The sequence below is a fragment of the Erpetoichthys calabaricus genome, chromosome 4 (assembly GCF_900747795.2).
Source record: "Erpetoichthys calabaricus chromosome 4, fErpCal1.3, whole genome shotgun sequence".
In the NCBI taxonomy this organism is placed as follows: Eukaryota; Metazoa; Chordata; class Cladistia; order Polypteriformes; family Polypteridae; genus Erpetoichthys; species Erpetoichthys calabaricus.
Genome location: NC_041397.2, coordinates 189,068,847 through 189,083,345, shown reverse-complemented (window position 1 = coordinate 189,083,345; position 14,499 = coordinate 189,068,847). Strand labels below are relative to the sequence as shown.

At 38.0% G+C, this 14,499-nt stretch overlaps 1 protein-coding gene across 1 annotated transcript in view; it reads left to right on the top strand.

Annotated features, from left to right (window-relative positions):
* grk1a (G protein-coupled receptor kinase 1 a) overlaps positions 1 to 14,045 on the top strand; it is a 36,893-nt gene extending 22,848 nt beyond the window's left edge. The window contains exons 6-7 of the mRNA XM_028801308.2: positions 6,292 to 6,493; positions 11,461 to 14,045. Of these exons, the coding sequence (XP_028657141.2) occupies positions 6,292 to 6,493; positions 11,461 to 11,756 (498 nt within the window). The 3' untranslated portion in view covers positions 11,757 to 14,045. The remainder of the gene's footprint in view (positions 1 to 6,291; positions 6,494 to 11,460) is intronic.
* The last annotated feature ends 454 nt before the right edge of the window (positions 14,046 to 14,499 follow it).

The following is a 14,499-nucleotide window of genomic DNA, read 5'->3' as shown; positions in this document are numbered from 1 at the left end:
AAACTTCATATGTATTCATGCTGTCATGCATACTCTATGTATTGCTTTTGTTTCTAATCCTTGATTGAATTTCATTGACATACTTAGCTCATAATTGTCGTATACACCAATCAGCCCCAACATTTAAACCACTTGCAGGTGAAATGAATAACACTGATTATCCCATTAAAATTGCATCTGTCAAGGGGTGCAATAAATTAGGCAGCAAGTGAACAGCTAGTTCTTGAAGGTGATGTTTTGGATGCAGGAAAAACAAGCAAGCATAAGGATCTGAGCAACTTTGCCTAGGGCCATATTGTGATGACTAAATGACTAGGGCAGAGCATCTCCAAAATTTCAGGTCTTCTGGGATATTCCCAGTATGTAGAGATTAGCATCTACCAAAAGTAATCCAAGGAAGGACAACCGGTTAATCAGCGATAGGGTTATGGGTGCCCAACGCGCTTTAATGCACATGAGCAACATGGTCCGAACCCACAAAAGAGCTACTGCAGCACAAATTTCTCAAAAACTCATGCTGGCCATAAGAGAACACACAAAGCATTGCAGCTTGCTGCGTATGGGGCCGCGACAGCTGCAGACCCGTCAGACTGCCCAAGGTGACCCCTGCCTACAATGGGGCAATAGAAGAACGTGGCCTGGTGTGGTGAATCACATTTTTAAGACCATATGGACAGCCGGGTGTGTGTGCATCATTTAACTGGGGAAAAGATGGCAACAGAATGCACCGTGGGAAGAAGGAAATACAATGTGATGCTTTGGGCAATGTTTTGCTGGGAAACATTGGGGCCTTTGACACGTACCACCTACTTAAAGATTGTTGTAGACCATGTATATCCCTTCAAAACAACAATATTCCCTAATGGCTGTGGTCTTTTTCAGAAGGATAATGAGCCCTGCCACGTTGCAAAACTTGTTTAGGAATGGTTTGAGAAACATGACAAAAAGTTTAAGGTGTTGACTTGGCCTCCAAATTTCCTGTATCTCAATCCAATCGAGCATCTGACGGACGTGTTGGAAAAAAAAAACAAGTCCAATTCATGAAGACCCCACCTCGCAACTTACAGGACTTAAAGGATCTTCTGCTAACATCTTGGTGGCAAATTCCACAGGACACCTTCAGAGGTGTTGTGGAGTCCATGAGGGGGTGGGGCATACACAATACAAATCAGGTGGTTTTAATGTTGTGGCTGATCGTTTTATTTTTATTCTATAGAAAAGGTGCCTTTTTGTGAATAAGAAAACTCAATTATTAAGGTTTTGTTTTGTCAAATGTTAATAGATTTCATGAAAGCTTCAAGAAGCCTTTTTCTGGAAAACAGGCTACAGTAATGAATGCTTCCCACCATTTGCCCAACTGTGGTAAAGCATGTCAGGGGTCCATGGCAGTGTGTAATTTTTATAAAGACAATGCAGCTTAGGTTTGTGGGTGTAGGTGTGTGTGGGTGATTAGCCAAACAAGCACAGAGTGTTAAATGGTAAAATTGTATGACTGAAGTGTATTCAGAACAGCCATTCCTCAATGATGCTCCATGGGTCATGAAAGAAAGCACCTACACTCACAAAAATTCTAAGGTATATAAGGTCTGAGTAGGACAAACAAGAAGGAAGAGAGAGAAAAACACAGAAAAGAAAAGCAACAAATATCAAGGAAAAAAATGTGGAGTGATCAAGGTATAAAATCAAAGAGATCAACTCAGTGCAGTACACAGTAGGCAAGGCGGTCGGGTGGCCCCACAGGAAGCAAGAGGAATAGGGCACTAGGAGTGGGTCACTCCTGCAGAGCATTGTGTGAAGTAGAAGCAGCCAATAGCTTCAAAAATCGTGGTGGTGGGGTGGTGAAGCTGGGCTTTGGGCTTTCCAGTGGGTTCTGGCTGAGATGGCAGGGACAAAAGCTGTTGAAGAAGGATCACACTCGCGGGCATCTCATTCTTCTAAGCAGACCCAGAGGGTGAGCAGAGGAGGCAGGAAAGGGAGACACACTTGAGAGGAGAATGACAAAATTGCTAGTGAATGACTTAATTGCTTGCTACAGCAGCTCAAATTCACTTCATTACTTTGGGTTAATCTTTTTAAGTCAGTATCATCTGGATCATAAGTAATAATGATATATTGCATTGTGATTTCTTTGCTGAGTGTCATATGAGCTTTAAACCCTGGATTTAACCCTGGCAGGTTAGAGAATGGAAGGTAACCAGTGCCTTAATGGCCTCTCTCTGTACATTTTCCTCAAAAGCCACACTATCTAACACTTTAGCCTTTCTTTCTCCCTCACTCTCGCCAGGAGAGTCCTTGTCACAAGCTGCTTCACAACTCCAAGGTGACCCACAATTACTGCATGCATCCCCGGTGGCACATTCCCTGCAACATACAGTCGCACTGGTGAGTCCCATAGACTGAGTGCTCATGCCATTACACTTACAAAGCTGTCAAATATGACCCACTAGTGGCCTGGGCAAGTTTAATACATTAAAAGGATTTAAATTCAATTCAATTTTGTGAAGATAGCACCAGCTACTGGTCATATATGGTGTTGGTGCCTCAGACTCATTCACATTGGGTGTACTTCCATAATTCATTATCAGCATGTGCAACTTTTACTTTATCACAGAGATAACAAACCATTTGTTTCCATATATTGTTTTATATCCTAAATATGCTTTCTCAAAATAAGTGATCCACCTCTTCCTGAATGGAAAAACAGGATCTCCTTAACTGCTTCTTCTACTTGACCTGGTTGCCACTTTTACAATAGTTAGCCTTTCTTTCTGAAAATACCTTAAGATTTATAATGAATTAATTAGAACAACTCCTCAATTGTTTCTTTATTTAGAATATACACACAGAATTCTTTGAAAATGAAGGCACTCCTACTTTGTCTTTCAAGGCTAAGTGTCTTCACAGTTTCATTTATTTTTATTCTCTGCTATATCTGGAATAACTGCATTGAAAAAAAACATTTGGTTCTTGTCATGAGTGTTTCATTATGAGAGCCATTTCACCAGTATCAAACTTTGTGGGTCAAAACAAAATGTAGCAAGAATCTTCATTCAGAAATGACCATAAGAATTCTTAAATAATCAGATTGGATCAGATTTGAGTAGATTTCTGAAATATGGATTGAGACCTCCAGCTGTACTCTTTATTTTGTCATATTGGTTGAAGAAAGTTTTCTTGCATTAAAATGCTGTTAACCTAATGCAGGTGACAAATCTTAATGTACTGTGAATGAAATGAATAAGTCTTGGTTGGGGGCATTTAGCCCAGTTATTAGATTGGAAGCCTAACAATAACTAGACATTTAGGTTAAAAACGTATCCATCCACTTACTTTGTTAGCTTGCTTAATCCAAGACTTTAATCGTGAAGGCCAATCAACTTAGTATGCATGTATTTGAGATACGAGAGGAAAACTTGCAACACTGTAATGAATTTAACAGGTTTTGAAAATGGATGGATTACATGCAATTTTCAGACCTAATAAATGCAATTCAGGGTCACAGTGAACAGAGTCAGTCCCACCAGCATCATGCTTGAATCAAGAAACAGCCTTGAATAGGATGCCAATCCATCAATAGGCCCACACAACTCCCCACCAAGCCAGTCAACCTAACTTCTGTTTCTTTGGGAAATGTGGGAGGAAAACTGAAGTAAATCCACAAAAGCACAGAAAAAAACATTCATATTCTACATGTAGAACAACAGACACAGGACTTGAACCCAGGATGTAGGATCCAAAAGGCAACTATTGTATCACAGTGTCTCACTTAGATTTAATCTAGATTAAGTAATTTTAAAAATGATGGGGATGAATTAGCTGACACTAGTATAAATGTAGCCTAAATGTACAATCAAATATACGAAATAGTATGAACAGAACAGCATAAACATGACTTCAGTGTTCACAAAAAAACTGTAAGAATAAACATTAATATGAGTTCAAAAATGTCCAGACCCTCTTGTGGACATTATGAAGATAGCAGGAAAATCTCAGTGCTGCCTTTATCTGTATTAGTGCATTACCTTTATTGTGAGTAATAAGTCAATAGGTTTATAGTAACATAATCAATAAATGTAATGAGTATTCCCCAATTTGATCATCTGTGTTTAAAACTAACAGATTAACAATATTTTTATACTTCCTTGTAAAGGTGTAGCTTTATTTATGGATGAACATCATTGCCAAAGATTTCTCAAAAATCTACAAAATCATTGTAGATTTGTTGTGAACTTAGAGAAGGGGATTCTGTGGGGGGAGCTGGGAAAGAATGAGATTCTGGGGCCCCTAATAATGGCTATTTGGTCCATGTATAATCACAGTTAGAGCTGTGTCTGTATACTCCAAAAAACATCAATACTGTTTCCAGTGGGTGTTGAACTCCACCATGGACAAGATATCAAGGTGCTGCCGAAGAGAGGAAGGGTCCAGTTTGGTGGCCTTAGAATCGTGTCACTACTTTTTACAGACGACATGGTCCTGTTGGCTTCATTGGGTTACGAACTGCAGCACACATTGGGGTGGTTTGTAATCCAAGTGTGAAGTGGCAAGGATGAGGATCACTACCTCAAAATCTGAGGCCATGTTCCTTAGTAGGGTAAAGGTAGACTGTCCTCTCCAGCTGTGAGGTGAGTTACTGCCTTAAGTGGAGGAGTTTGAGTACCTCGGGATATTGTTCATGAGCGAGGAAAAAAGGGATGGTAAGATCAACAGAATGATTGGGGCAGCAAGTTCAGTTATGCGTTCACTATACCATTCTGTAGTGGTGAAGAAGGAGCTGAGTCAGAAGGTGGAGCTCACAATTTACCCAGTTGATCTACATCCCTACCCTCACCTATGGTCATGAGTTTTGAGTAATGACCAAAAGAATGAGAGCACGGGTGCTAATTGTCAAAATTAGCTTTCTCCGCAGGAAGGTTGGGGTATCTCTTAGAGATAGTGTAGATGTCCAGGAAAGGACTGAACATATGAATTGAGAGGAGCCAAGGTGGTTCAGGCATCTGCCTCCTGGATGCCTCCCTACAGAGATTTTATGGGCACAACTAGCTAGGAGTAGACCCTGGGAAGACCTGGGGTTCACTGGAAGGATTTTATCTCCCAGATGGCCTGGGAACACCTTGGAGTCCCAGAGTATGAGTTGGTGACTGGAGAAAAAGACATTTAGTCCTCACTAAGACTCTTTCCCCCTGTGATCCGGCTTCAGACAAGAGGTGGAAAATGAATGAATGAATGAAGAACGATTCTCCAGTAGGTTAAATAATAATGATTTAATAAACTTCCCAAATGGGCCTGATTTATTTGAAATGGCACCAAATTTATCAGCAATTGCTTCATTTGTATTCCCAGAACACAAAATAATCTTCTTGAGTATGCCCTTATAAGAAGTATAAGATATTTATAGTGGTAAACTGGTGTTGACAATTCTGTGAACAAGAGGATATAAAAGGGTGTCCCAAAATTCATGCAAGAAGTAATTTTGATAGAGAACACAGGTTTTTAATTAAAAATTGAAAATTTTTAATTGATTCATAAAGTATACAGTATAGGGTTATGTATGGAATAGCATATCGGGTAAATGGCCTCCACGGCTTTGCTGGCACATACGCACTCTTTTGTCGAAATTTTCCATGACCATTTTGCATAAATGTGGCTGAATTTCGTTGATACAGCGCTCAATTTCCTCCTTCAAGGTGTGGGTGGTCGTGGGCTTGATGTCTTAAACCTTAGACTTCAAAAAACCCCAAAGAAAAAAGTCCAACGGCGTTAAATCGCATGATCTGGGCGGCCAATTCTGATCACCAAAATGGGAAATTACACAACCAGGAAATGACTCATGCAGTAATTGAATTGTTTCTTGGGCTGTATGGCATGTGGCACCGTCTTGTTGAAACCACATGTCGTCCACATCCATATCTTGCAAGTTAGGCACAAAAAGCTGGATTATCATGTCGCGATAGCGAGCATCATTAACTGTTATTGCCTGACCAGCTGCATTTTCGAAGAAGAATGGTCCGATGATGCCTCCAGCCCAGAATCTGTACCAAACAGTGACACATTGTGGATGCATTTGTTTCTCAACAACGCATTGTTCTTTCATGTAGCGCTTCATTTTTAATAACCCTGAACTGTGAGCTGTCTTTTTTTTCGTTGGCAACACTTTACCGCACAAATGGCGCCAAATTCAAATCTTGCGTAAATTTTGGGACACCATCTGGGTTGCACACAATAATCACTTTCTGAATTTAAAGGGTTAAATTGAATTTTGTAAAGCAATTTCTATTTCCCATTTTGCAGGTGGAAAACAAGGAGGTTAAAAGGAGGATTCTCAATGATCCTGTACAATATAGTGATAAATTCAGTGAAGAAGCAAAATCATTTTGTGAGCAGCTGTTAGAGAAGGATCCTGGAAAACGTCTTGGATTTACCAAAGGAAACTGTGATGAACTTCGGAAACATCCTTTCTTCAGAGAAATTAATTGGAGAAAACTGGAAGCAGGTGAAGATGACTGTTTTTTTCTGTCACTGGAAGGCTTCACGTATATAGCCAGCACACCTTAAATTTAAATTCAAAATTCAGTTTTGAATAGCTTTACATAATGTAACACATCTTGTTTGTCTCTTGAAGGCAGGTGTGCAGTTTGAAAATACTCACATAACACACATTTTCAAAGAGATTATTAGTAACTGTAAAACAGACAAAATTGACAGAGAAAGGTCCAAAAACAGTTGCAGTAATGGGGTGATCTGCTATCCTTAAGTTTCCTTTGTTTCTGAAACAACATCAAGGCTGTTGCTCCATTTACTTTCAAACTATCCATCCATTCATTTTCCAAATCTCTTCATCCAGAGCAGGGTTTCAGAGATGTTGGAGCCCATCCCAGCAACCACTGGGTGCAAGGCAGGAATAATCCATGGATAGGGTGACAGTCCCTCATAGGGTACACACACACAAAGTTCTAAGGTCAGCCACTTGCATCATAAAGGACGACCCATTTGCACAAAGGAAGACAATTTCATATTATTTAATAACACCGATCTGTTTACCTTGGGAATTTAAATGCTTGCAGAAATGTTCACCCATCCATGGAGAGTTTTGCACAACTAATCATGAATGGCAAAGGATGGGTCTTTTTTTCCATTAAATGCTCAGTTTTAGATGCTGCTTTGTGAACTTTCTGCTTTATAATGTCACAGGCTGACTTTAAAGTGTCTTGCTATAACAACCTTGATGTTATTTCAGAAACAACTGAAAACCGAGAATATCATATTGACCAGGAATAAAGTATTAGAATTATTAAGAAACCATTAATTTATTGCATAGTTATACACATTATCATGTTTTGTATGAATTTTTGAATGATGTTATAATACAAGCTATCAATAACATAGTGCACATACTGTATATAAGAAAATTGCTGTCATTAGTTACATTAGTAATGGTGTACTTGTAAATTAAACTATAAAACTCACAAAGCTCTTTAAAATTTGACAAAATGTACTAATCCAAAAGGCTCCACACATCAGCTATGGTTGCAGACTAAAACTGTTTTCTTTTTAGCAAACTAATAAGATCACTAATCACAACACTGTGTGCCAGGTCAAATCAATACTACTTTTGAGAAAGTAGTTGATAATGCACATTACTCATTATCTTATTCTTATTTCTACCACACTGTATGTTTTATATGTTACTAGGAGTAATAATAACATTTTACTTCAGTGAAGAAGCTTTGAGTATAAAGACATTACAGTGGAAATGTCTAATAGAAATTCTGTTAATCACTTTTAATATTTGTAACGGCAAAGTTTAATCTAACAATGGAAAGTTCTTAACAGAATGATTAATTGATGAATAAATTAGGTAATTCAATGTATAAAGTGGTTGAAATTAACAAGATACAGTCAAACTTGTTTGCAAAGGATGGAAATAAACAGCCAGAGGATTACTTGTCATTTACTTCTTGCACTGCAGTTGGTTTTGGAGATGACCTTCACCAAGTGTAACATATGCAATTTTTTTAGAGTTTATTGAAAATTTTTTTTCTTTTGACATTTATTGAGATTGGCAAATATAAAAATATTAACACACTTGCCAAATTAAAGCACACATACTATATTTCACTAAGCAAAGTATAACAAGTAACTGAAGGCAATGTGTATTATTCAGTATTTCTTTTCATTGTATTATATGGCATAATGAGACTAAAACGAATTCAATTGAGAGATAGCACAGTGGCCCAGTGACCTATCATTTTGGATTAAAATCTCACACTTAGTCATTATATTCAATGTCATCATTGGTCAATCATTGGTCAAACTGGAGGTTACTAAAGCTGATCTGGGTAAGGGCTGTTCTATCTTGACACACTAGATGTTAACGGTTAATTTAGATGAAGTTGAGAATATGAAGGCAATTAGCCATATTGCACTTTCTTGTTCTGTAACATGAGGCCATCAACCACCAAGTCCTGGCAGTGTTGATAAGCTGATGGACAATGGGTGGTTACCTACAGCCCAAACTAACAAAGAGTGAAATGTATTGTACATGTGCTTACAAGAAACCATAACTGCAGACAAATCCTTTCCACATAAAATATTTAAAGAGTAATATTCTATGGAAAATATCTGGTAGTATTTGGGAACCATCTTTTTAAAGTCATTTACAACATCCTGCCTGACTCAACAATAGAAATGATCCACTCTGTACCAATATATTAATGATGAGTCATTCTGAATGCTGGTGACTTCAAACAAGAAATCAAGTTTCTATTAGGCATGTTCCATTGGTGGACACTACAAGCTGGACCTCTCTATCCAAATATTAATGGCTTTAAATATAAACCTGTGATCCAATCTAAGTAGGTCCAAACCAGAGGTGGGTAGTAACGAGTTACATTTACTCCGTTACATTTACTTGAGTAACTTTTTAAAAAAAGTGTACTTCTAAGAATAGTTTTACTGCACCATACTTTTTACTTTTACTTGAGTACATTTGTGAAGAAGAAACGCTGCTCTTACTCCGCTACATTGGGCAACACTCGAATCGTTACTTTTTTTCCATTATAAATGCTATATTCCAAACATGCATGACCCCTGCCCCCGGATTGCTTCTCTCGCCCACCCCCTGGGGCATGTTGCACGCCAGCCACTTCACGTCTCTGCTGCTTGCGTTGTGGGGGGGGGGTTCTGAACGCATGCTAAAGAGACACAGTCGGATCAGCCGCTGTCTTACTGCTGTAGTGCTGCGTGTCGATCATTTAAAAGCATGTGCAGCAGCTGTCCTTTTGTCTCACTGCCTTGTGTTGCGGGGTCGTTAAAGTGTCTCCAAGAAAATCATGTATCGTCTCCTTCCAAGATTTTTTATTTATAATAGAAATGTAGATTTTTGTTCAGGGAAGAATAAGACATCCCCTGAAAATAAGCCCTAGCGTGTCTTTTGGAGGAAAAATGAATATAAGACCCTGTCTTATTTTCGGGGAAACGTGATATCTATCTATCTATCTATCTATCTATCTATCTATCTATCTATCTATCTATCTATCTATCTATCTATCTATCTATCTATCTATCTATCTATCTATCTATCTATCTATCTATCTATCTATCTATCTATCTATCTATCTATCCCTTTAGTTGTTTTTTTCTCCTGACAGTTTTATATCTTCTATTATACGGTGCCTTCCCAGTTTATCTATCTAGTAACTTCTCTGTCTCTGCATTATTCAGTGATCTGTCTGACAGTGTATGTCTTACAGAACCTAAAAATAAGGACACTTGTTCATGTTAATTGCAGTCTCAATTTTTAATTTTTTTAAAAAGAGCGTCCCACATCTATTATGCAGTGACTTTCCTATTTATCTATCTAGTGCCTTTCAGATCTATATGTACTCTAACGGCCTTCTTGCTTTCCTGCAGTGTGTGTTAAATAATAAATAGACTGAATCATTTTTCATTTATTTTATTGACATAAATCTCAGATGCACACACACACACACACACATACTATATATACATATATATATATATAATAAAACTAATATATTGCTAATGCTGAGATCTATCTGTCTAGTGCGTCTGTCTGTTTTCTTATATAGTGTCTTCGCTGTCTGCCTATTATACAGTGAATTCCCTGTCTATGTAGTAATAATAGTATTATTACTTTTGGGTTTCCCTTTCTGCCTAATATATAGTGCCTTTCCTATCTATCTGTCTTATATAATGCCTTTCATGTCTGTCTATTTATCTACCTATCTAGTGGCTTCTCTGCTTGTATATTATTTGCTGTATACCCTGTTTTTTTCTGACAGTTTTGTATCTGTTATACAGTGCCTTCCATATCTAGTGCTTTTCACATCTACATGTACTCTCACTATCTGCTTGCCTTCCTAAAGTATCTGTTGATTAATAAAAAGGCTGTACCATTTTTCATTTAGTAGTGCTTTCTCTGTCTGTCTTTTATACAGTGAACTCCCTGTCTCTCTATATAGTAATAGCAGTAATTTTATTATTATATAGCAGCTTCTCTGGCTACCTATCATATAATGCCTTTCCTTCCTATCTATCTATATATCTATTCCCTTAGTTGTTTTTTTTAATATATTTATTATACAGTGCCTTCCCTGTTTATCTTTATATCTAGTGACTTCTCTGTCTGTCTGTCTGTCTCTCTATTATGCAGTGCTCTGTCTGTCTGTGTCTTATGGATCTTAAAAATAACAGTGGTGGATCCATGTTTCTTCCCAGTTAGCAATGTATCTCAAAAAGGCAAATCAGCTTTGTCATGACAGCAATTCAAAAAGTGTGGACTTATTTCTAAATGCCAAAGTTTATGTTTTTCCATTAGCTGTTTTGGAATCCACTGTGTGCAAACCTCACGAGAACCAAGGTTGTTGCAGAGGATTTCATAAGCAGAACCATGATTGATTTGAGGATGGCTCACTGTCTCTTCAATGATGCCATAACTATGTTGTGGGTATGTTCAGTATGATCAGCAGTTGTGGAAAAGGACAGGTACTTTGATCTTTCTTGTTCTGTAATACATTGTCTGTCCATTTGTGAAGGCAAAATGCTGTTTCTATAAAGTGTTGAAAATTGACAATGCTCCTAATATACAATACCTTCAGCCCATAAAAAACAAATAACACTACAGTGCTCTTCTTTGAAGCATAGACAATGTAAAGTGGCCTTATTAATAGTTTAACAAGGCAAAATTTAACCTGACCAATTTATTAGACCAGTATCATGCCAACATAGACAAACAAAAGCTCATACACGCATGCACAACTACTGCTGCAGCTAGCAGTATGAATAAGTAAAACGCCACTGTGAGCACTTTTTGACTTATCTTTGTAATCACCTATTAAAATTATGTCATCTATTTGGGATTGTTAGATTTAACTAAGGGTTATATTGAATATGTGCTGCTGACTCAAGGCTTTCTTATTAATTTTATCTTTGTTCCAGGCATACTGACACCTCCATTCATTCCAGACTCCAAAACTGTCTATGCAAAAGACATCCAGGATGTGGGAGCCTTCTCCACTGTCAGAGGAGTTAATCTTGAAGAAGCCGATAAAGAATTCTTTGATGAGTTTGCTTCTGGTAACATTGCCATTCCATGGCAGGAGGAAATGATAGAGACTGGAATTTTTGCGGAGCTGAATGTGTGGGGAGCAGGAGGCAGCTTACCCAATGACCTCAGAAGGGAATCAATTTTAGAGGCAAATGCAAATAAATCTGGAGTTTGTAGAATTTCCTAAGATCAATAGAGGTGCACGAAATATTGATAAATTATTTAGAACTTCTTCTATATTCCCAGTGAGTAGATCAGTAACTATACCCTTTGTACCATAATGGGATTATCATTCTGTTTGTTTTTATAATACTGATACAGCCTGGGACTTTATGGAAACTCCAATCTTTTGTACTGGAAACCATAGGCTTAAAATTTAAAGATCACTGATGTATAAGATATCAACTAGAAATGAAAAAGTTACACTGTCAAAGGTATGATAATGAAAGTAGAGACCTTGTGTAGCCATAATGCATTCATAAAATATGTTCTGCAAGATGTGTACAAATCAATGAAACAAAACACAAAAGCTAAAGAAATACAGAACAAAGACAGATTGTTTCACCCACATCCGTCCTCCCTGTATGTTCCTACTTTTGTCTCTCTCCACATTTTCTACTACCAACGCCACAAATGCATCAAATGAATGAAACAATATAAATGGAACAATATTTGAATTCTTGGGTCAAAATTAACGCTAAATCATTTTTCCTGTAACAGTTTCCCTGTCAGAGTCATAGAACAGTGGTAGCTATTTCTTTGCAAAACTGATAGCAACACAGAGCAATTTAACACTACCCATTAATTCAACAGCATTAATTCAACCTTACATTATGTTTCTGAGATTAGCATTTTATTATTATTGCATTAGATGGCATGGTGACACAGTGGTTAGTGTTGCTGCCTTATGGAGCTACTGTTCTGGGTTTGCATATACAGTATATATACAGCATATATACACTCACCGGCCACTTTATTTTGGTACACCTGTTTATCTGCTTGTTAACACAAATGTCTAATCAGACAATCACGTGGTAGCAAGTCAATGCATTTAGGCATGAAGACATTGTCAAGACAACTTGCAGGAGTTCCAACCAAGCAATAGAATGGGGAAGAAAGGTGATTTAACTGACTTTGAACATGGCATGGTTGTTGGTGCCAGATGGGCTGGTCTGAGTTTTTCAGAAACTGCTGATCTTCTATGATTTTCACACCCAACCATCTCTAGGGTTTACAGAGGATGGTCCAAAAAATGGAAAATATCCAGTGAGTGGCAGTTCTCTGGGCAAAAATGCCTTGTTGATGCCACAGATCAGAGAAGAATGGCCAGACTGGTTTGAGCTGATAGTAAGGCAGGAGTAACTCAAATAACCACTCGTTACAACCGAGGTATGCAGAAGAGCATCTCTGAATGCACAACATGTTTATCCTTAAAGCAGATGGGCTACAGCAACAGGAGACCACACCGGGTGCCACTCCTGTCAGCTAAGAACAGGAAACTAAGGCTACAATTCACACTGGCTCACCAAAATTGGACATTAGAAGAATGGAAAAATGTTACCTTGTCTGATGAATCTTGATTTCTGCAGTAGCATTCAGATGGTAGGGTCAGAATTTGGCATCATCAACATGAAAGCATGGATTCATCCTGCCTTATATCAATGGTTCAGGCTGGTGGTGGTGGTGGTGCGATGGTGTGGGGGATACTTTCTTGGCACAATTTTGAGCCCCTTAGTACCAATTGAGCATCGTTTAAATGCCACGGCCTACCTGATTATTGTTGCTGACCATGTCCATCACTATATGACTGCAGTGTACCCATCTTCTGATGACTACTTCCAGGATAACGAGCCACGTCAAAAAGATCAAATCATCTCAAACTGTTTTCTTAAACATGACAATAAGCTCACTGTACTCCAATGACCTCCACAGTCACCAAATCTCAATGTATGGTATGTGCACTTCTGTCCAAGTTTCCAAGTACTCGAATGATCTCCCAACATCACCAAAGGCATGCAGATTAGTTTAACGTGCAATTTCAAACTGACCCAGTGTAAATGTGAGTGGTGGTGTGTGTTTGCAGGTTTGTTCCTTGCCCTTTACCCAGTTCTGCAATGATATGGTACAGCCCTCTGCAACTCTGAACTGCCAAGTACTGTATTATAAAATTCAGAATCAAAACATTTAAATGACTTTTGGTGTGGACTCAAAAGTGGGACCAAAGGAGAGGAAGTCAGCTATCCTGATACAGGTAAACGAATGTCAGCAGACAATATGGCATGTAGAAAATGCTGAAAATTTGTACTGTGCATTCTTTGGACTATGCCTCCCCTGTTTTTGAAAAACAATGTCATTGCTGTACTCCCCTTGCTTTATACCCTATTGCTTGTGAAACTCTCTAATTTTAATTAATGTTGCTTCAGTCCTTTGTGCAATTCCCATATGAAATAGCTGTAAATTAAAACTATGGAATTTTTAGGGTTTCTAATGTTTTATTCAATATCAAACCAAGCTACAATTCTTACAATAAAAGATTGTTATTAAAAAAGCATTTGGCATACACAAGAAAAAATGAAAACATTCCCACACTTCTGTTACCCATAGCTGAAATATCCAAATGCAACATTTTTGTCAAATTGCCTGGTAAGAGTTCAGTACTTAACCATTTAAGAACAAAAAAAATTGATGGTACTTTAAAACATTTCAACCTCATCAGAAAAAAAGGTTAAGGACCCCCGGCTTCTGCTAACTTAGCTGTGTTACAACAGTTGTTTTATATGCTGTACTTTTCTATTATCGTGATTCAAATCGTTGGGGCCACCACCGTGAGTCATGCATGCACAGCACGCCATGTTGACAGTTAATTCTTTGCCACCTAATTTTTTCACGTTATCTCTTTGATTGTGCAGTGTACCCCAGAACAATGAAAA